At 37.3% G+C, this 24298-nt stretch overlaps 3 protein-coding genes across 4 annotated transcripts; all 3 read left to right on the top strand.

Annotated features, from left to right (window-relative positions):
* The first annotated feature begins 2163 nt into the window (after positions 1-2163).
* Positions 2164-2655, top strand: LOC125210907 (stamen-specific protein FIL1-like). Its single transcript, XM_048110539.1, has 2 exons — positions 2164-2456; positions 2542-2655. The coding sequence occupies exons 1-2, from the start codon at positions 2201-2203 to the stop codon at positions 2547-2549; spliced, it is 264 nt and encodes an 87-aa protein (XP_047966496.1). The 5' UTR covers positions 2164-2200; the 3' UTR covers positions 2550-2655.
* A 422-nt stretch (positions 2656-3077) lies between these two features.
* LOC125211923 (uncharacterized protein ycf20) lies at positions 3078-4861 on the top strand. 2 transcript variants are annotated; one of them, XM_048111885.1, is made up of 2 exons: positions 3078-3219; positions 4294-4861. In XM_048111885.1, the coding sequence occupies exon 2, from the start codon at positions 4294-4296 to the stop codon at positions 4750-4752; it is 459 nt and encodes a 152-aa protein (XP_047967842.1). In that variant the 5' UTR covers positions 3078-3219; the 3' UTR covers positions 4753-4861. The 2 variants fall into 2 exon arrangements, with proteins under 2 accessions (XP_047967842.1, XP_047967843.1); XM_048111886.1 differs by lacking the exon at positions 3078-3219 and adding an exon at positions 3250-3304.
* Positions 4862-10603: 5742 nt separating this feature from the next.
* LOC125209825 lies at positions 10604-12112 on the top strand. The gene has a single exon (XM_048109404.1). The coding sequence runs from the start codon at positions 10604-10606 to the stop codon at positions 12110-12112; it is 1509 nt and encodes a 502-aa protein (XP_047965361.1).
* The last annotated feature ends 12186 nt before the right edge of the window (positions 12113-24298 follow it).

The raw sequence follows: 24298 nt of genomic DNA, 5'->3' as shown, positions 1-24298 counted from the left end.
GATACTATGTTGCCATTAAAATCTTGAAATTTTACACTGTGTTATATTGTATTGAAACTGTGTTGAAGCTGTGTTGAGGAGTTTTGAGTTTGTTCCATATATATAAGTTTTGCATTTTATCACTACCCATAAATACTATAAATATAATTATTTTTTACAAAAAATTGAAAAAGTGTCCATTTTTTCATTTTACCTTCCCAATTTACAATATTGATTGTAAGAGCAACTCTAAGGGGAGAAGGTAAATAAAAAGGGTAAATCATGTTTATACCTTCTCAAAAAGTGCAATATACCTTTATAAAAATCAATCAATTCCAAGGATAAAAGGTATATAGAAAGGTATATCATTTAAATAAAATAAAATAATAGTACAAAAGCATTAAAAAATATAAAGTGTAGTACCTTCTCAAATCCATTCCTCCTTGGAGAATGTCTTTTTTTATGAAAAGAAGGTAAATATGGAGAGGTAAAGATACCTCCTCAAAATGGAAAAGGTATAATACCTTCTCAAATATCTCTCCCCTTGGAGAATAATTTTCCATGAAGAAAAGGTAAATATGGTAATTATATTAGTTCACCTCTCCATTTACCTTTCCCCTTGGAGATGCTCCTATCAGTTGATTTTGTTGTGAACGAGAGTTTTTAGACTATCATTCATAATTTGAAAAAAATTTGGTCACGAATGAATGTTTACGGTCTGTTGTTTACAACTCGAAATGACTCTTAGTTATGTAAGGGTTCTTAGGTTGGTAGTAATTTACAAATTGAAATTATTCTTAATTAGTTGTGAATTAGAGCATCCACAATGGCGGTTAGCGCACCGGCTAGCTGATTCGCGTCGCTAGTCGGTCGGCTAGCTGAACCATTGGAATCAGCCAGCGCCTTTTCGGCGAGAAAATAGGCGAGCGCACGCCGATTTGCGAGTGCTCGCCGATGCGCTGGCCGCCATTGCAGGCTCGCGATCGACCAACGCAATTTTTTATTTATTGAAATTTTTTGAAACACTATATATACGCGATTTTAGTTTCATATTCATTTACACCACTTGTATTAACGAGTTTTCTCTCTCTCTAAATTTCTATACAAGAGCAACATCAAGCGATGGACAACAACAACGAGTCCAGTCCGGCGATAAGAGGATCTCAGAATCCCACGGTACCCGTGGGGTCTGGATGGGGGTAGATGGGCGGGATGGACGGGTAGATGGGCCAAAGGTACAACAACCCTTGGCAACAGTTGATGGGGTTGATGGCGGGCACGCCCGGGGGCCCTATCACCCCAGGAGGTCCAGTCGGCAGCCCCCCACCCGCGTACACCTTCTCGCGTCAAAAAGCGCGGGAGCAGATGTACACGGTCTTCCAAGATTGGAGGGCCGCCACTAACCCCACGGAGAAGATGTTTCTTCACTTGATGCTCGAGAGCATGCAGGTCGATTTGGATGCCGCGTGGGGGGCTCAGATGTCACCGATGTGGAGGTCCCGGGTGGCAGCGGCGAGGACGGCGGCGGCGGCGATGAGGAGTAGAGAGAGGCGGGGCTCGTGTGTGGAAGCCCGTTTTTTTTTTATTATTATGTACTTTTTTTTTTATCTATGTACCTTTTTTTTTATCTATGTACCTTTTTTTTTAAAAATGAAATGAATGAATTTTTCCGTATATGTCTCGTAAATTTAATTCTGTAATTTATCGTAAGTTTAATTCCGTAAATGTAGTTGTTTTTGAATTATTTTTATTGCGGTTAGCCTGTGGCTGGCCTTAGGCTAGCCTATTTGATTAAAATGATGATGTGGCAGGTAGATTTTTAGTGCTAAATGACGTGGCAGGGAGAGAGAGTGGCTGGCCTATGACTGGTCTATTGCCATTGTGGATGCTCTTAGTTGCAAAAAATGATAGACTTATTGACAGGTCAGAATTAATGTGAATGTATGCGATTATTGGCGGTTCAAAACTTTAAATTTTTTTAACTGTGATCGTTTCACCCTTTTCCTTAATTTGTAATCAACAATTTAGTACACATATACTATATCTCAATTTTTTTAGGCACAAGATGTGATGACATATAATTAGGTTGGTCATGCAAACAAAATCATAAGCAACGTAAGTGTATAGCCTCTATATCCCTATAAATACACATACATTGAAAATAGCTACAAATTCAAAATACAACTCCATTTCATCTACATACATATATACATAAATAGCTATGAAGTGTGTGTTTATGTGTGTGGTATTGGTGATTGTAGTGATAATGGGAGGAAGCACCTGGGCACAGGACACGTGCTCGTCATCGCTGTCGAGTCTGAACGTGTGTACACCGTTCGTGGTGCCTGGCTCGACCGGGAACCCTAGCTCCGACTGTTGTGGCGCTCTTCAGAGCGTCAGTCGCGACTGCTTGTGCAGCACCCTCCGCATTGCCTCTCGTATCCCCGCCCAATGCAACCTCCCTCCCTTCTCTTGCTGTATGTTGATCTAACTTTTCTAATTAATAGTTTTTCCGGCAATTTATGTGCTTCTAATTAATACTTTTTATTTATTCTCATGCAGCAAACTGAGCTTGGAACTTCAATCAAACTTTGGACTCCTTTGCAATAAAACTTGGAACTTACATGTAACCAACAAAGATGGTTTTTATTTTGAGGAATAAAACTACTTTTATTACTTCTTTCTAATTTTCTATTATTGCACACGGTTGAATTTCATTATGTTTCAATAATTGTTGATCGTGCTAACCGTATAATCTTGCATGAATTTCTTATAAAATCAAATAAAGTTTTCCTAATTAACATACTACTAGTATTTAAAAATCTCTAAAAATCCCAATTTTATTATAATTTCTTAATAATCTTATGACAAAGATAATAAAATGAATTATACATAGGATTGAAGCTTCAGCGTGTAACAATTTTTTATTCTAAAATTGACCCAATTACAATATAAAAATTTATACTCTTAAACACAAAATTACTAAAATACTCTTAAAAAATTATGAAGGGGACACAAGGACAATTATTATAAAGAATTAGAAGATTTTAGATGAAAAATACAAAAAAATTGTTTGGTAGAGCGCCCACAACCCGATCCACTACCTTTACAGAACGAGCGGGTCAGGGTCGGATCCAATGAAACGGATTACCCCCAAAATTTCTTATTATCAGAGCGAAAATTCGAAATCCCTTTGACCACCATTTTTTGCCTTTTCAATTCACCGCACAAGTTTACACGGTGCGTTTCTTACCTCTATTCCTTATTTCATTGATGTTTTTATCAACCTCTTTCCACCTCTTTCTGTGTCAGATATGATTTCTGTGTTAGTAATTCTTATGGAACTCATTGATTCTATGCTTGTTGGAGTTTTGATGCTTCAATTTCTCTGGATACGTGAAAGTATTAGTATCGATGTTAAGAAATGAGCTCTGAATTCTCTAAATTTTCGAAATATGGCATGATTTGATACACTGCAGCTGCTGCTCTTGTTCTTACTAAATTTTCAGTTACTTTATGTATAAATTTATCTAGATATGTACAAGTTTTAGTAATTACTGTGAATGGGCTCTGAATTGTCTATTTTTTCGATCAAATTTCCCATGTATTGTGGCATGATTTGATATACTGCTTGTTCTTATTGATCTTTGAAGAAAGAGAAATTATAAATTTCTGCCTTTTCCATTTCCTTTTGGTTCGAAGTTCATCGTAGTTTATTCTTGTGCAATAAAAGATGCACTCTTTTCTTTTGAAGTGTTTTGGAAAGAAGGTTTTTGGTGAACAAATTGGCAGTGATATGAATATCATTGGTTTCTGTCATAGAGGAGACAATTATCTGTTGATATTCATTAGCAATTGTTGCACGTTGTAAATGGTTCTGCTTTATGAATATCTTTGATTTCTTTCGTAGAGGATACAATTATCTGTTGGTATTCATTAGGGATTGCTGCAGATGGAAAATGGTTCTGCTTTATGAATATCTTCGATTTCTTTCGTAGAGGACACACTTATTGTTGATACTATTCATTAGCCATTGCTGCAGATGGACAATGGTTCTGCTTTTTATAAATATCATCGATTTCTTTCCTAGAGGAGACAATTATTTGTTGATATTCACTAGCAATTAATTGTTGCAAATGGAAAGTGGTCCTGCTTTATAAATGTCTTTGATTTCTTTCTTAGAGGAGACAATTATCAGTTGATATTCGTTAGGGATTGCTACAGATGGCAAATGGTGCTGCTTTATGAATTTCTTTGATTTGTTTCATAGACGAGAGACAACTATTTGTTGATATTCACTAGCAATTGTTGCAGATGGCAAATGGTGCATCTTTGACTTGCACCGGCCTCCTTGAATACGGGTTGATTGCTAAATCAAGCAATCGGAATGTAAAGTGGGGAACGAGATTTAGTTCAAGTTCCTTCAGAGTAGTTGCAGTGCAGGAAAATGAAGGGCCTCGACGACTGGTTGACATTATACGAATCATACCAGATGTTTCACGCAACTATTTCAGAAGCCCGTCAAGAAGGGCACTCTTTGGTGGTATCTCTCTCTTGGGTGGCTTCTACGTCGCCCAAACCATCTCCCTGTCGTTTGGAGCTTTAGGCGTCAATGATGTTATAGCCGCGGTGCTGTGTGTACTCATCACCGAGTATGTAACCAGGTTCTACTATAGCAGACCCAAGATCACCTTCCCCGTCGCCCTCCTCAACAACTTCAAAATGGGTTTCACTTATGGTCTCTTCATTGATGCTTTCAAACTAGCTAGTTGAATTTGTTAGTTCTTGCTTACAGATATTACAGTTGCTTTATGCTGGAGCTCATTTTTCAGTGTATACTACTGGATTTGTGCATATATGAAAAAGCTCTCTTTCTGATAAACTATCACATTTCGTTTTGATGTCTGGCAATTTCAGAAATGGTTCCTATACAGCTCCTACCTACCCTGCCTTCACGGCTGTACCTTTTGCATATCAACATGTACCTTTTACTACTCGTGCTGTCGTGCATTTAGTGGAGTTCGGTTTGATGAGATTGAATCATTCTGATAGTGTTCGGTTTTATAATTAATCTTGACGTATGAGTTTTAACTTTTTTCTCATGTGATAAAATAAATCTCGGGTAATCTCAAATCAATTCAATGTCGGGATATGTTAATCTTGAATACCCGAACACCCTTCTACTGATATCATATGGGAATTGTCAAATTCATATGGAAAGCGTGTTCCACTCTCAAAAAGACTTTTTCTTGGCACGTCAACAACCATAGTCTAATGCCCATCTCACACTCTTATGGTCCATACATTATTTCTACTTTGGAATAATTAATTTGAAAAACACAAAATGGATTGTACAAGCTCGAAAATGACACATATTAAGGTGGAAATTTAGGCCATTATAATTGAATCAAACTCGATCATTGACATCAGATATTAACCATTCTATTAGATATGTTATTAACATACTTAATTATATGCAAAGGAGAAAAAGAGACGTACACGTTTATCAATTATGGTATGATAAATTACGTGGCCTATTTAATCATTAACATTTGTTCCATCTTAGTAGTTACTCCTGGTCAACTATACATAAACTAAAAGTATTCAATAGTAATGATTAAATAAAGGATGTGTCATCATAGATTCATGATGTTGGTAAAAAGGTACAACTATTTATTAATTATGGTATTAGAAAATCAATAAAATACTCCTATCTCCCCCCCAAAAAATTCCCTTTATTTGTACCGGAAACAACATGCCTATGATCAGTTGGCAAATATCCAAAAAAATTAGGATTTATATACAAATTGCAAGTTTTAAGGAATAAAAGTTAATCTAATTTTAATTGCTTCTTAATTAGTTGACCAAATTAAACAAACCAAACTTGCTCCAAATTAATTCACTATTAATTTCATATAAGGCATGTTTGGTTCAAATCGGACCATTGATTAAGTTATATGTGTCCAGTTTTGATTCATAGTTTCGGTTAGCGCCAATTTTGACCCAAAATAGGATTAAAAAGACTTGCAACAAATAAAAGCCGACAAAAAAATTTGTCAAAAAATCAACAATTTTGAACCAAAACTGACTCTTAATTCACTGGTTTGGATTTGAGTCTTGTAATCGATGGTTCACATCTTATTACTCTACTTGCAATAATTGTTACCAATAATTAATCTGCCCCAAAATATTACTTTAAAAATATCTTACAACTGACTATTCATACTTCTGACTTTGTCTTAATTTGAATAACTACTTTTCCTAGCATCCCACACACACAATTATCATTAAATCAAGTTGATAAAATAATGAAATTGTCCCCTACCAAAGTGCTTAGGTGGACCATACATATTATTATTATCTATATAATGCCACACACCAATATCCTAATTTGAAGTTGATCAAAATCATTTTCTTCTTCTTCTTCACACAATTAAATGGCAGTCGTTCCCTCCAAATGCACAAAAGCGTGGGACGCCTCTTGGCTTGGCGTGGTAGCTCTGATCCTCCTAACGACGGCGTTGTCGACAAGCTCTGAAGCGGCGGCGAGAGGGTGGCAGGTGGAGAAGCCGTGCGACGAGATATACGTTGTTGGAGAAGGCGAAACCCTGCACACCATCAGCGACAAGTGCTCCGATCCTTACATAGTTGAGAGGAACCCGCATATTCACGACCCCGACGATGTTTTCCCGGGCCTCGTCATCAGGATTCTACCTCTCGCGATTCCATCTTAAAACCAATTGACAATTAGTAAATCAGTAATATTTGAACTTGTAGATTCAAATAGTTAAAAATTATTATTTGTTGTTCGTGTGTTTTGGTTTTTGACATACTCTATAGAAATTATTAAGTTTATAAATTGAAATATATTATAAAATTCAATTTTATCTATAAATTAAAATACTAACATATTCTAATTATTAGTTTATTGATACCGTTTAGAGTCTAATTTTAATATGAGACTTTTTTTCATATTATCTTTATTTTATTAAATTATAATTTATAATATTATAGTAATATAATAAAAATTATATTTTCTAAAAAAATATTAATTATATATCTTTAAAATATTAAAATAGATGAGTTAAGAATATTATCCAAAAATTAACGTTCCAAAAATTAAGAATTAAAAGAAACTATAAAATTTGGGAAAATAAAGAATAATATTGAAATTATGAAATTCTCAAAATCAAAACTGTAAACTTAATGAGTGCTATTTCATATATCTTATATTCAATTTTAATTGTTGCATGTTACAGCTATTTGAGGGGTAATTACAATCTACATGCAAAATATTTCACCAATATTTCAATTGACTATAAAATGTTTCACCAATGTTTTAATTGAGTACAAAATGTTTTAAGTTAACAAATATCATACAAAAAGTTTGATTAGTGTTACGAATTAGTACATTCCATCTAGGGGTGGCGAAACGGGTTGCCCGCGGGTACCCGCACCCGACAAGTCGGGTACCCAAATTTGTTGTCCCAATACCCGCCCCGCGACATACTGGGATTACCCAATACCCGTGACGGGTTTCCCATACCCGACATTGCGAGTACCCGTACTCGACCCAGAATCCTAATAAAAAATTTCAAAACCATAATAACCGTCAATACTCCCTAATTTACTTTATTAATATCGAGTTTTTAATCGTAAGTTTGTTGGAATATAAAAATGTTTTAAAAGAACTCTTAGATTATATAATGTATTCCCACTATTCCGTCTTAATAGATAGAGACATTTCATTTTCTTCACTCATTTTGGAAATATAATAATATAAATACTCTTCTCTGCACTATTATCTCTCTTACTTTATTTTTCCTCCGTTCTAACTATTTATTTTCAATTTTTCAAAATGAATGCGTATATAGCTATTACTATTATTTAACTATTTACTTTTTTTTCTCTACTTTAACTATTTGAAACACCTCTATTAATATGGAACAAAGGGAATATTAAAAGGTGGAAAATGGCTAATACTCATAATAACGGGTATTATCGGGACTAACGGGTATACCCAAGCGGGTAGTGGGTATACCCGCTACCCGCAAAATTCTAAAACACCCTATCCGATCCCGCCCGTTTCCCGTTATCATCGGGTAGCGGATATCCAATACCCGGCGAGTAGCGGGTCGAAATGGGAATTACCCATTACCCGCAACCCATTTTGCCACCCCTAATTCCATCTAAAAATCACTAACACTATTACTTTTTCTTATTTTTCTCTAAAATTGTGCCCTAAAAAACATGATATTATTTCTCTGAATAATATCTTATGCATTGCCATATGGGCATGTTATTAAACAATGAATTCACATTTAACTTTCGGCTAATATTTGTAGCTAATTTTAGAGTCGAAAGGATGAAAAACAAGAAAAAATAATGATGTTAGTGATTTTTAAACGGAAGGTAATAATTTGCAACACTAATCAAAACCAAATTTTGTACAACCAAAATAAGGTAATATTAATAATTTGATGCATTAATTATATATTAAAATCACAAATATAGTAAGCGGATAAGATAAAAAGACTTATTAGCCTTTAACCTCATTTTTTTATTTTATATTTGAATTTTCTTTCTATTTTTTTAAAATTTGAATTAAAGTATGCACTAATTACATTTATGGTTCAAAAAAATAAAAATAATTATATAAAAATCATAAATATATGACCACAATATTATACACTTTCCATGTACTATATATACATCCATACACTTTAATTAAATGCATAAATAAACCTATTTTTTTCAAATAAAATAGTTTTTGGTTGTACAAAATTTGGTCACATAGATTTGTTGTATTTGTTAACTTAAAACATTTTGTATTCAATTGAAACATTGGTGAAACATTTCGTATGTAAAGTGTAATTACTCCGCTATTTGAGTTAAGAACTCTAATATTCTATAAAGATAAATAGAAAAATATTAAATAAATAAGTTATGAACATGCGATTATTTATCGATTGGGGTTCAACATAATCTTTTAAAACCGTAAAAACTAAACTCAATGAGTACTAGTACACCATATATCAAATTTTAATTTATGGCATATTTTAGTAGGACGGACGAAAAAGGAAATTCAGCTTATTTATATGGGATAAAGGTACTTTTATTAGTTGTACTTTTATTAGTTCAACCTCCACTGACTAACCACATCGCATTAGTTTGTTAACGTAGAACCTGACTTATGAAAGTCGCGATAGGAGGAAGGAGAGGATACTCCCACATAGTCGATGAGCCACCAGAACCAAACAGCAAGGGATATAGAGATTGGGAGGAAATCGATCTCGTGGTTTTCTCGTGGATAATCGACAATATCGAACATGATATTATTGCCGATTTTGCTCACCACCAAACGTCCAAAGCTCTGTGGGACAACCTTCGAATCACGTTCAAAAGCAAGGCGGATTCATTCCATATCTACGACCTGGAAGACAAAGTGTTATATATCAGACAGGGGAACTTAGACCTTGAGACATATTACCGTCGAATCCATGGATTATGGATCAATGTCGACAGAAGCCAAAAACAACCAGTGACGTGCTGCGATAAGGGGGTCAAACAGTTCAGAGATTTCACAAGCGAGAAGAGGCTTTTCAAATTCCTCACTGGATTAAACCCGGAGTATAATGCAATCCGGCGAGATATCCTCAAACTCGAGCCGTACCCCTCAGTCGAAGAGGCCTACGCGTTGGTGAAGAAGGAGACGACTCGATGCAATATCATGTCACCGACATCCTCTTCACCAATCGGAGATGCCACTGGCGTAGGAAGCACCGATACATCATCGAGGGAGATCGGATATGGATTCGGAGCACAGAGAGACAGACCCAACCGAAACGGACCGCAGCGTCCTCCACCTGCCGGAGCCTCCGCTCACCAAGCCGGAGGGAAGTCGGACAAGAGCAAATTGTGGTGTTCTCACTGCGGCAAGAACAAACACACAAAGGAAAGTTGTTTTCTCCGAGTAGGATACCCAGAATGGTGGGACGAAAGGCAGAGAGCTCGAGCCCAGGCGAAGTTCGCCGGAGTCGGCATAACCGAACAACAGACTCGGTTCCCGGCTGCGAAGGTGGAACCGGAGGGGGAAATCTACCGCACAACCCTCCGAATCAAGAAGCCGGCACCGGAAGCGGCGGCGGCGGCGGAGTCGGCAGCGTACGCGTCGGGAATTTTGTAGAAAAGGACGGCGAGACAGAATCGCACAGATGGGGAGGAGGCGGCGGATATTTGGGAGGTAAAGGGCTTGACAAATTGTCAAACCCTAATCAAACTCTGAATTTTTGTTTTGGACCCCAGATTATGCCTAAATTACATTTGAGACCCCATTTTGTGAACAGTTATGAGAAATACCATCCGAGAACCGTTAATTTCGAAATGACCCCAGATATTGACCAAATTAAGACCCATAATCGTTTTGCACCATTATTGAATATTTCCGCTGCATTTAGTGTGCAAAATATTGATAGTGCTAGAAAAAAGGGTTGGATTTTTTTACTGCGGAGCCACTGATACCATGACTCCGGAACGATCTGATTTTATTAATTTTGGTGAAATTACTAAAACCTATATCCGAACTGCAAATGGGGAGTTAATTACAGTGGAAGGGTCTGGAATCATGGAGATGAGACAGCCTGGACCAGAACTGCAGGGAGGAGTTGAAGATGTGAACTATGTGCACCAAGGAGGAAATAATAGGAACTTCAACAACTATCGCTCCAACCAAGGTGGTGGTAACTACAACAATTATGGTAACAAGGTGCATCCCAATCTCTCCTATGGGAATCCTAACAATGTTCTGCAACCACCGCCAGGATTCATAGTGTCTAATGGGTTGGTAGAACAACAGAAAAAGCCTACTACTGAAGATATCTTGGCAGCATTCATGAATCAGACTACCAAGTACATGGAGAAAACTGACAAGTACATGGAGAGCACCAGTCAAAGGTTGGGGAAGGTTGAAAACGACATGCAAAGCTTGAATGTGCATATGAAGAGCATTGATACTCAGATTAGTCAAATTTCTCAAGCTGTAGGTGTCCAACATCAGCCAGGGCAATTTCCAGCACAGACCATAAACAATCCCAAAGACTGCAAGGCCATACACTTGAGAGGTGGTAAAAGCTATGAAGGACCTTCCATGCCTGTAGAGGAAAATAAGAGTACTCCAGAGGAAGATGTCAGAGCAGAAGAGAATTCCAAGGGAAAGAATAAGGTGGACATTCAGACCAAGAAAGACGCAATGCCAGAAAAGTTGCCTCCTCCTTCCATTCCTACGACAGTTAGAGTGCCCTTCCCATTTGAGGTGAAGGAGAAGAAGTTGGATGAGCAATTCTCCAAATTTCTCGATAATTTTAGGAAGGTGAACATTAATATACCATTGGTGGAAGCTCTGCAAGAGATGCCTACGTATGCAAAGTTCCTAAAAGATGTGCTCTCCAAGAAGAAGAAGTGGATTGATTATGAGATGGTGAACATATCTGAAAATTGTAGTGCGATAATTCAAAAGAAGCTACCTGCCAAGCTTAAAGATCCTGGGAGTTTCAATATCTCATGCGTTATTGGAAATGACAGACAGACAAAGGCACTGTGTGATCTGGGGGCGAGCATAAATTTGATGCCATTATCATTTTTCAGAAAGATGAAGATCGGCACTCTCAAGCCGACTACAATCACACTGCAGATGGCAGATAGATCAATCACCTATCATAAAGGAATTGTTGAGGATGTTCTGGTGAAGGTACATGACTTCATATTTCCCGTCGATTTTGTAGTGTTGGATATGGAGGAAGACATGAATGTGCCGCTTATCCTAGGGCGCCCATTCCTAGCAACGGGAAAAGCATTAATAGATATAGCAAAGGGAGAGCTCACTCTTCGTATGGGCAACAAACGACACATTTTGTCTATCTATAATGCTATGAAGACTCGTGAAGACGAGGAACTTATTATGAAGATGGAGTGCAAAGCGGTGCATGTTGTAGAGGTCCAAAAGACACAAGCAATTGAGTCCACATTGGGGGATTTTTCATTGCCGCGGTGGATGTTTGGTTCATGTGGTGGATCAATTTCTAAAGAAGAGACTGCATCAAATCCTAAAGTGAAGGAGAAGAAAACAAAAGCTTAAAATTCACCCAAAGTGGAAACCAAAATTTGTGATGGAGCTTTGAAAACTACTTGATGGAAGAAGAGATTGGCTAGGTCATATGCTTCCAAGATTGATAGAAAATCCAACACCACCATTTATGGCGTGACATGATGCAGCTCATGGAGGACGTCGAGCCAACGACGATAACCAAAGGCACTGTAGGGGAGGTAACCCCTAGTAGGTAACTTTTAATTTTATCGTTTCATTTTGTTTTTGGTGTGTTTTTTTTTGTTGCTTGCTTACCATGTAAGTCTCCCTTCTCCACCAACTTTTCAAACTTATTCTTTGCTTAGCTTTGAATAAGTTTGGGGGGATGATATGGTGGATAGGGACACTAACGAGGTACGTATCTTATTGCTTTTGTTGCTTTATTTTGTTTTAGGATAGAATTATTTTGTTAGAACTCCTTGAATGCTTGCTTTGATTGGTTGGGTTTTGAAATTGAATTGAAAAAATTGGTAGTAATTTGGATGAAGACTAGTCGTCTATGATAAAAGAACCTTCCACTTTGAGCTATCACTTGACCATTGACTTGAGAGTTTGAGTAATATGATGCATAAGTAACGAATTGCTTGTTTGCCTTGATTCATGCTATTTGCCCAGTGAGACTTGAGCTTTTAATTCTTTCATGTGTGATTTATCATCAATTGTGTATGTGTTTCTAGAACTTGCTCCTTGTCTTCTTGAGTCTACATAGTAACCTTAGAGATAGGGGAAGATGTTAGGCCATTGTTGTTAGCCTTATTTTTACCTAAACACTAGCCTTATTATAATAATACCCTTGATAGCTAAGTTTGAGCCTATTGCCTTTTCTTTTGTCAAGCTAATCAAGTGGGTTGGGAATCCTAGACTTTAGAATTGTTGAGCTATGAAAAGAAGAGTTTGGAGAGTTTAGTTGTTGAAAAAAATTGGTCGTGTTTAGCTTATCAAGTTGGAAATTGGTTGTACTTAGAAATTAAAAAAAAAAAGAGAAAAGAAAAGAAAAGAAAGAAGAAAGAAAAAAGAAAGAAAGAAAAAATATATATATATACATAGTATATAGAGAATAATTCAAGATCTTTGCAAGTTAAGAAGAAATCAGACAAACTCTAGTTATTGTAGAGAAGTGTTTTGGTGAATGGTTGAAGTTGAAAGTGGATTGTGTAATGTCTTGGAATTTCACATCTTTTTGGGAATTAGTCGCTTTAGCCAAATATTACCCTACCTTAGTAAAAGTGCATTCGACGGCTTAACTTGATGGAATTTGTATTGTGATATGCTCCTTTATTCCGTATTCGAACCTGGCGACCCGCCAGCAAAACACGAAAAAAACGCCGTAAGCAGCTGGCGACTCGCCAGCTTCGACGCACACCCAACCTGGCGACCCGCCAGCTTCGTCGGACAGCTTATTTCGGGCCCAAAGTTAACCCTAGGTATATATATGCCTAGGAAACGCCTCCAAACACAACTTACACGCCTCCTACCCCAAAAATACCACTTTTTCACCTAGGAAGAAGAGAAGAACGAGCAGAGGACGAGTATTCATCGCAAGATTGAAGACGAGGCCTCCAATCCGCCCAATCCAATTCTAGGAGTTTCTACTTTTAGTTTTATTCTTGTTTAAACAATGTTTTTGAATATTTCTTTGAATATTTCTTTGACTTTTGTGTTGAACATGAGTAGCTAAATCCTTCGTAGAGTTCTACGGGGGAGATACAATGATTCTTATGTTTAATTGATTTCCTTTTTCTATGCCTTGGCTCATGTGGTTATTTTGATTTCTTCTGTGCTTATACGTTTATTTGACTGATCACCTTATAAATGCATGTGGATTTTACTACAAGAACTGAGAAGTGAGTAGTTTAATTTGAAAGAGAAGAAATTGACATCTTTGCCAATATAATCGAGAGATTTGAGCCTTTGAATGAAGCTAAGTATCTTAGGAGCTATTAGGAGTTGTTGCCTTAGTTCTAGGAAGGAGACTTCGGTTCTAGGTAGCAATCTACAAATTATATGCTTTGAGAAAAGATATAGTTTTACCTTAGTGATAGCTTAATAACCCATGAGACCCTTTGTTGGCATAGCTAGGAAGTTAGTTGAGCATAGGATAGTTGTTATCGATCGCGTAGGATTCTACCTTCTCATCCTTGATCTACATCCGTTTTCTTATTTGCTTTTAGTTCTCTAGTTATTTTTAATTGTTTTTACCTTGCTTTTAAATAGATTCAGAAAAACCAAAATTCCGATTCATCTAGATAGTAGTTGAGGTTGGTTCGTGGTAATTAGATTGACACTCAATGTCTCTGTGGATATGATACTCTTTGCTTACTATTTGCTACATTAGCCCCGTACACTTGCGGGTATACTTGTGTTAAAAATAAGTTGAGTCAAGTTTTTGTCGTGTGAGACATGTGTTTTGGCCAAGAGCCACAGACAATCGTTTAAACCTTCTAATACCCGTATGCAATCTATGTTGATTTGATTCATGCTGATGTGTGGGGTCCTGCACCTGTTATCGGAGGGAATGGTTTTAGATATTTTGTGACCTTTATTGATGACTGCACATGAATGACTTGGATATATTTCTTGAAACATAAATCTGAGGTAGTTGAAAAATTTATCCTGTTTTTTCAAATGATCCAAACTCAATTTCACACTACCATCAAAGTCCTTCGGTCATGGGAGGGAATTTGTTAATGGTACCATGTCAAAATATTATAAGGAGAAAGGCCTAATTCACCAATGGGAGGGAATTTCACACTACCATCAAATTTGTTATGTCGCAGGCAACGACAATTAATCAAAGTCAAAGTTAGTCACTTGTTTATGTTTGGTTATTTTTGAAGAAACTTGGTTCTAGCCACAAACAATTGTACGTTATTGTATCAAGAGTCATAGATCGTGAAAAATTGAATATTATTAGTTCGAGTTGTGTCAACTGTAGTAGGAAGATTTGTAAAAGGTTTCGTGAGAGAAATAAAGACTTCATAATCATAACTCATAAATTATAACTGCTATGTAGTTGGTTTAGTGGAGTAGTGGAGCGCATGAAATCTTCCTATGAATATTTCCACTATTTTTATCTGTAGGTCGTGTAAGTACATGTTATCACTGTGGTGATGCTTTAGACTTTGCTTCTTTAGTTCGGAAATTTTTCTTAAAAAGGTTGTAGCATTGTTTGTGATCCGCTGGATGCCTATTGTGATTAGTAATGTAAAACTTATACATTGTTGATAAGAAACTACTACAGTGTATTTTTGGACCAGGTATGTTTCAGTTGTAACTCACTCATATGCACTTGCTCCATGCTTTCCCTGTCTTAAGACGTGTTTGTTATTCATCCCTTCTTGCAGTGGAAAATTCTTAGAGATCACGTCGATGAAATTAACCAGGAGATTGAAAATACGTAACGGTGTCTATGGATCTGTGTGTTTTGTTCCTCGAAAGGAATTGGCAAGGAACCTCCAACTTACTAATGAAATAGTTTAGGGACGAGCATTTACTTTGTGTGGTAATGACCTGTAGAATGTTTTCTTGACAAGGACCGATGTGTCGTATTATTCTCGAACTAATTACAACCGTGCTATGCACGGCTCATTATAGTTATATCAAATTAATAAATATATATAAGAAATAGTACGAAACATTATAGTACTATATATGAATCTAAAATTATAAATGTATTTAATAATAAATATATATTAAGATCTCTTTGTTTACTTCTCCTAATGAGATTTAAGATATTGTTTATCAAAAGCTATAATTTAAGATTGCACTGGTGAGACACTTTCCAGTCGAGTTTCATTTCATTGCAATATAGAGACCCTATACAGTAAAAACTCAAACCTTGAAACCTAAATTCTAAACCCTTAATTTTAAAATATACTCATCATGACCAACAAAATGAGCCAAACATCAATAAAATTCTCCCTCCGTCCAGGTTCGATTTCACTTTGTTGATCACTTATTTTATTTTGGGGGGAAAATAATTTAATAAAATTGGGAAGAACATAAAAACTTAAATGAATCAAGTACGTTTAGTTAATAAATGGTTAAATGAGTAAACTATTTGATAAATCCAATAACTTTAAACAAATAAATAATTAAAATAATCAATTAAAATGAAATGAATTAATCAATCAGCTTCATTTCCCCAAGAACCTCTACAATTAGATTTCCAACGGATTTCATTCTTTATCTCTAGGCCCTGCAAAATATGGAAATTTAAATAAATCAATCAATACATTAAAAACGCCACATTGTTCAATAACTTTCTACCAACAACCAAAAAACTAAAACTCTCAGCGCCTAATTTCCTGATGGGAATGATGTGTTTGTGCCACTGTGCGTGTCTACATGATTTCTATAGTCATTTCCTATAATCAGTTTCAGGCACAAAATGAAAAGTCATGCTGAAATTCGATTAAAGTTTTTTGCTCCCTGATTTCAAAGACTCACTTTGGTAAGACCGTGGTTTCATTGTACATGAAACTGTCGCTTGCTGTGTGTGACTTTCAAATTGCAATGTAAATATATGGAATGATTTATGTGCATATAAATGCACAATAATGAGGGAAATTAATATTTTTTGTAATTATAGTATTTAAAATGCAATCACCATGAATTACTTGTATATGTAACTCAAGACTTTTCAATTTTAAAAACGGTTTTAAACGGTGTATTTAATGAACGTGGAATTTTCAAATTTGATCAAATGTATTGTGTTATAGCGACGTGGACTGCATTTATATTATGAAATTTGTGATTGAAACTTTGTGAATTAAATTTGTATCATTAAAGTGTCACCATGGAATTTGGAATTGGATTTATAATTATTATATAAATGAAATAATTATAATGAACCCCTTCTTATAGGAGAAAAAATTCCCTAGTCTAGATATAGCATGTGGCAATATGATGTGGTATGCCCCACCAATATTATTTTGCCAAATGGAAATATACAGGCCTCTACTTCTAGCTGGAAACATAAAAATTTTGAAAAGAAAAATGCATTCTCATTTATTGTGGAAACTATCCCAAATAATATGCATTCTCATTTATTAATGGAAACTATCCCAAATAATATGCATTTTTATTTTACCGTGTATACTAAAATGAATGGTATTATCATATTGCATCACCAATTTATTAGTTTAGATTGATTTTCTTTTATATTGAGATATGTATATATATAAATTCAATTTATTTACTTAATGGAATTATTTTTCTTTTTTATTGATGTATACATGATTTAAAATCTGTTAACATTGCACACAATAGATTTACTATTTTAATGTTCTTTTTTTATGTGTTATGTTAAAATATTAATTAAGAATTAAGATAGCTAATAATAATAAGATGATCTGATGGATTTTATACAATGGACAAAACATGTTGTAGTATAAAATTCAATATGAATTTCAAGAAATTAAAATACTATTATATTACTGTATTCAATTAAGGATTATAATCTTACTTTACCTAATTAAAATGAGACTATATTGTTTAACATCAACTATAAATTAAGAATATAAAACTTTAATGGACATAATTATGTAGTCTATTATAACTACTTAACTATAAAAAATAATTATAAAATAATGAATATAAAACTTAAACAATGATATAATCTAATAACTATAAAACATACGTATTTACTTTACTAAAAGTAAAAAAGATGGAGCTTGCATAAATTGTGGTTGTATATAATCAATATATGGGAATGGTAAAAATGACCTTAAAACATTATATTATGCTATTATTATCATTTGACCATGTATACCATATAATTCCATTTGGCAAAATAGTATTGGTGGGACATACCACATCACATTCCTAAACTAGAGAATTTTTTCTCCTCTTATAGATGTACAGATATAAATATTCCGACTTTTTTCTATAAATTGGGTGTTGTAGTTTTTAATCTTGATTCAGTCCAGTATTTATGATATTCAATGAAAGGTGTAAAATGATTTAAAGCATGGGAAACCAACGTCTATATTAGTTTTTATTCTTAAATGTCTACATAATAATATCTAAATTATATTTTTAATCTTAAATTATAATTTCATAAATACCTCAAAACTCCCCTTTTATATATGTATAGATAGATACAATGTACCCAATATGCATCTCTGTTTCATTATTTATCTATACATATATAAAAAAACGAATTTTGATCACCATTTTGAATTATTATAAACTTTGGGCAAAATTTTGAATATTAATTAGTTATGGATCTTTTGAACGGCCGTTCCAGTTTTCATTATCTGAATTTTGAGTAAATTAACGGTTATACTCCACTAATGTCATTTAATTAGAAAGTTATCTATTGGTAGATAATTATTGGTAGCGTTTTTTAATATTATTTATCTATCTATACATGTATAAAAAACGAGTTTTGCCCATCATTTTAAATTATTACAAAATTTGGGCAAAATTTTGAATATTAATTAGTTATGGATCTTTTGAACGACTGTTCCAATTTTTATTATCTGAATTTTGAGTAAATTAACGGTTATACTCCACTAGTGCCATTTAATTAGAAAGTTATCTATTGATTATAACTGAAAATTATTTTGCTCAGCATTTGAAAAGTTATCTATTGAGTAAATTTACGGTTATACTCCACTAAGAGCATCCGCAATGGTTAATAGGCCAGCCATAGGTCAGCCATTCTCTCCTCTGCCACGTCAGCAACACTAAAAAAACCACCTGCCACGGCCAGATTTAGGCCAGCCCATAGGCCAGCCGCAATAAAAACAATTCAAAATATACTACATTTACTGGAATTAAAATTGCGATATACGGAATTAAATTTACGACACATATACGGGAAAAATAATCCATTCCATTAAAAAAAAAGTACAAAGATTTTAAAAAAAAGTACATGATTTTTTAAAAAAAAAAGGGCTTCAACACCCGAGCCCCGCCACTCTCTACTCCTCATCGCCGTCGCCGTCGCCCTCCTCGTCGCCGCCGCCGCGCCGCCGCGCCACCCGTGGTATCTGAGCCCACGTCGGAACCCCCCAGCCGTGACCTCGCGATCTCTAAATCAGCACGCATGCTCTCGAGCATCTCGAAAAGAATCCTCTTCTCCGTGGGGTCGCGTGGCGTTCTTCCACTCTCGGAAGACCTGTAACATCTGAGCCCGCGTTTGGTTACGCGAATGGAGAGTGTACTCGAGTGGGGCGGCTGGGAGGGCGGAGGACTGGACCTCGCGGGGCGATAGGGGGGATCCGCCCCTCGCAGCCCGCTGCGCCCGCTTCGTGTCCAACCGGGCGGGGGCAACCAAGTAAATGAAGGGGAGGGGATGGAAACTCCTCGCATCCGGGGAGGTCGTGGGATCCGCCGCTGCTGCCGCCAGTAGTCGCCGCTATAGTTAAGTCGCCGTTTCTTCGGCCACCCAACCGTCGCACCCCGCCCGGAACTTCTCCCTGAGTCCTTCAGCAACAAGAAGCACTCCCATAAGGTGAACTCCTTATACTTCCCCCTCCAAGGGGAACCGACCTGCGCTATCCTCCGGCGTCGTCCCGGGCCCGCCCACTTGAGCCGACGGAGGGCGTTGCGGCATACCCGCTGGTCGCAAAACGGCCCATCGCGGCCCCGGTGCGCTCCCACCCCTTCCGGACCTCCTCGTTGTTGAAGTTCTTCCCGTGCGGGCAAGGCCTCTTATAGGCAGCAAGACCGATCTTCGCCCACATGTTGACGACCCGCCGGTTGTTCGCAACCAGTGGATCGTCGCACACCTCCAACCACCCCTTGGCCACCCCGGCGTACTCATCCTCCGTCCACTTCCTTCGGCCGGTGGCAGTGGGCTGCGATGACTCGCCGACCGCCTTGCCCTTCCCCTTCCCCCTCGTCTTCTTCCTCGGCGCGGCTGGCGTCGCTCCGAACGGGAGTATCATCGACCCCGAGATCGATCCCCATATCATGCAATGATAACAGACGAAGGTCATCGCCAGAGAACTGCGTCTCCACCGGGTCGACGTGTGAGACGAAGCCGTCAAAAAAAATCAAGCGAGGGCCGATATACCGCGTCCCTCCCGGTGACCCCTGCACCCCCCGGCATCCCGGATACATGCCGTGCAAAGCATCCCCCCCCGCATCCCCCCCCGCCACATCATCCCCATCATCTCCGCCGCAGCATCATCTCGTCGCGTGCATCCGGGCATACCCCCCACCCGGCGCGGCGCTTCCGCCGCTCCTTCGCCCGCCGCCCCGACATCCCCACGGCATACCCCTGGGCATACCCCCTGGTTCCCCCCATCGCCCCCCGGCGCACTAGCCATCATCCCCATCATCCGATTCCAAGGGATGTTAAATCCCGGGCCCATTCGCCCCCATCCGGGACCCCACGGGTACGCGTGGGAGTCTCTGAGAGCCGCTCGTCCACTGGGACTCGGACTCGTTGTTGTGATCCATCACTCGATGATGCTCTTGAACAGAAAGTTAGAGAGAGAGAAAACTCGTTAAAACAAGTGGTGCAAATGAAAATGAAACGAAAATCGCGTTTATATATGATTTAAAAAAAAAAAAAAAAAAATCGCCGATCGGGCTCGGCCAGCGATTTAGCGATCGGCGAGGCCGATCGGGCCTCCACAATGGCGGCTAGCCGATCGGCCAGCGCTTCGGCCAGCGACGAGCGATCGCGCCGATGCGCTCCGATTGTAATGGTTCATCGGCCAGCGCGACGAATCGGCTAGCTGGTCGCTAGCCGACCATTGCGGATGCTCTAATGTCATTTTTCAATCATAATTACAAATGGGAATATGAAAAGTATGAGTATTTGAAACGGATTAAATACATTTATATCACCATTCAATTATATGTATAAATGGGCATACACGTACACATTCTCACCCTATATATAATCTAAAATTAAACCTTTAATTCCCTCGACAACCTATTCATTCTCAAAAGATGAAGCATGAAGAAGAGGATGGAGGCCTCTGCGGGAGACGTTGCGGTCAAAAGCTAGCTAGCGACGGAGGCATAGTCTTAACCAACTACTAGCTGAAAATATTCATGTGAAATCGAAAGAAAAGAATCATGCGAGTGTATGGTGAGAGGCTACGGTCATCTTCCATGCATGAGTGAATAAGAAACTCAATTAGAAGGATGAAAGTATTCAACGTAGTTTCTCAATGTACTATATAATAAAATTAATTTTGGTAGCAACCTTTCTATATGACTCTGACCATGACTCTGAATATTTATAACTCGGCTTATTGATGGTGTTGCTCAAAGCAATGTTTTACCAGAACAAGGAAAGAAAAAAAAAAGAATATAGTTTAGTAAAATGCGTCATATTGCGCATCACCTCAAGAATGTGTTTTGTACGGATTTAAATAACTTTCATTATATAAATGACTATTAACCAAAATCAAAAGAATTAAGAGAAAACAAAGTCAAAGTTAGAGTTGAAAGCATTATCATCTTATTTTTAGAATGAATAAAGTCAAGTTATAAACCTAAGGCTCCCGTTCGATAAACTTTTTCCACCCATTTTATTCATTGTTGATCACAACTTACATAAGATTAATGAGGCAAGAGTCCACCATTTTATTCATTGTGGAATTTTAGAGTCCACTATTCAAAATAATAAAAGTAAGGATGTTAATTAACGAGGAACGACAAAAGAAAAAAATAGTGTCAATTGGGAGGGGGGGGGAGGGGAATAGTTTGAAAACAATTCACCCTACTTGAAACATTTAAAACTCGAAATTTCAATTAAAGTCTAAAATTATTGAGGCAAAATCGACCTTATAAAATTAGAAGTTGACATTATCGTTTGGATTGAAGACTTACTCCATTTCGGAAGGAGGAGATTTCGGAATATGGGGCTCAATTCGCTGACCTTTCGAAATGAGGGATTAAATTCGTTGACCTTTCAGAATATGGGCTTGGGACATGCGAATTTTTCATAATAAGAATTTTTTACTTTTTTATATTTGTTCTCTTCTTTTTTCTTATTTTTCATTCCTAAATAATTATAATTGACCAAACTACCCTCTAACCTAATTTATCAAAATTTTATGCGCTCCACTGTCTATCACAATTCACGAGTTAGTCGAAGCAGGGATGAACAACAAATGCAGATTATTTGGAGAAACAGAAATGCTGTAATGGCTAAATAATTTATTCTTAATTTTTCCAATTTTTTTTAATTCTTTTTAAAGGTGTGCGTGTCTTTGTTGATTTTCTATGCATATTTATATATGGTTTTACAAGCAGCAATGGGTGAGTGGTTCATTGTTCTTTCAGTCTTCATCTGAATTAACGCGTGTAATAATTGATCAGATATTGGAAACATGGATTGGGATTCAGAAGAATGATACATAATTAATTATCAATGTAATATTAATATATTATAAAACTTCCAAAGTGACTTATTTTTCAGAAATTTGAAAAGGAAAATAATTTGTGATGTGAGAATTCCGATTGAATTTTTGGGGTGGAAATCTAGTTTGGAGTGAAGAAGCTTGAATTTTTGATAAATTAGATTAGAGGGTAGTTTGATTAATTATAATTATTTAGGAATGAAAAATAAGAAAAAAGAAGAGAATAAATATAAAAAAAGTAAAAAATTCATAATCTGAAAAGTTAGCATGGAATGAAAAATAAGAAAAAAGAAGAAAATAAATATAAAAAAGTAAAAAATTCATATTCCGAAAAATTCACATACCTCGAGCCCATATTCTGAAAGTCAGCAAATTTAATCCCTCTATTCGAAAGATCAGCGAATTGAGCCCCATATTCCGAAATATCTCATTTCGAAGGCAGCCCCAATTAATCCTTTTCTGAAATCCCCAATATCCCGCCAGGGTTTTAAGTAAAACCCTAAATCCCCAAACCATCACTCATCCACACTTCCACCATCTGAATCCAATCAACTGCAGGTATGAGTTTCGCGGTGTTCAAGATGATGCATTGGGCAACCGGCATTGAGCACTGCGCCTCGGGTTTCATCACCCATTCCTCCGCAGATTCCACGCCTCGGGTTTCATTTGTAATTTTCATTTCAGTTCCTTTCTGTATTCCTTCTTGTAATCCCTAAATCTCCCACATGCATCCTATTGGATAGCACCTATATCTCAGTCTCGTCTTATAGGATTTTTCTTAATCCTACCTCGGCTTCACTACTGTGCAGAGTTTATTTATTATCTTTACTAACTTTGGAGAAATTCTATTTTCTCTAAAATAAATGTTTGGGCACTTATTTAATAAAATATGGATTCATGAAAAATCTTTTCTTTAATCTTTTTTTTTTCCTTCGGATATTTCGCATCCCCCACTTTACTACTTTCCCTCTTCTCGGAATCTAAATAAATTATTTGGAAATTAACTTATCAACTTTCGAGCTCCAAGTCGATATTTTCCATTTTCGGGAACTTAGTAATTTATTCAGGAATTAATTGATTGAGCTCCAACTCATTTCCTTAAATTAATCCCATCCAACAAATAACTTTTCAAGTCCAACAATTAAGAGTTCTCGGCTCAAACAATAATTCCTGGGTCCACTAATTAAATGGTAATATCTCATCACCTCATTTAACTCATATGGCCCAAGCTAAATTAAATCGAGGCATTCTACTACTCCAATTACTCAGTGGGGCTTGGTCCAACAATTAACTTCCAATCCTTAATTGGCCCACTGGCCTAACAACTAATTAATTTCCTTGGCCCAACCTCTTAATCAATTACTAAGACCCAAACACATTAATTCAAAGTCCAATTTATATACTCCCTTCCATCGTCACTTCTCTCTTCTCACATTCAAATTTCCAAACTAAATCCCCAATTCTTGAAGGAAGGGGTGACGTCTCCAGCCGCCCTTCTCCCTCTTCTCCGGCGAAATCGCCTCTACCTCGACGAAAATTTCAGAGTCCCGTCGACGGGTACGCCCTCCGTTACGCTTCTCTCTCCGTCCATTCTCTTCCTCGGCGGGTTCACCGTCCACTCAGCTTGACGGAGATTCGCCGGCTCCGTCTTCGTCTCCAGCCGATGAACGAGCAGACCCGCCGGAGCTCCACCACGCCTCCTTCGCCAGGCAGCCACGACGCTCACCGGATGCTCACGCCGGCCTCCTGCGTCTCGCGCCCACCGTCCAGCACCGGCATCCTCGGTGAATCCGGCAGTAGCTCTCTCAGCCGCGGCCTGCAGCTGCTCCGTGGAAGTTTTCGG

The sequence above is a fragment of the Salvia hispanica genome, chromosome 3, assembly GCF_023119035.1.
Source record: "Salvia hispanica cultivar TCC Black 2014 chromosome 3, UniMelb_Shisp_WGS_1.0, whole genome shotgun sequence".
Lineage (NCBI taxonomy): Eukaryota > Viridiplantae > Streptophyta > Magnoliopsida > Lamiales > Lamiaceae > Salvia > Salvia hispanica.
The sequence above is the reverse complement of the archived record's forward strand: the minus strand, read 5'-3'. Positions and strand labels throughout refer to the sequence as shown.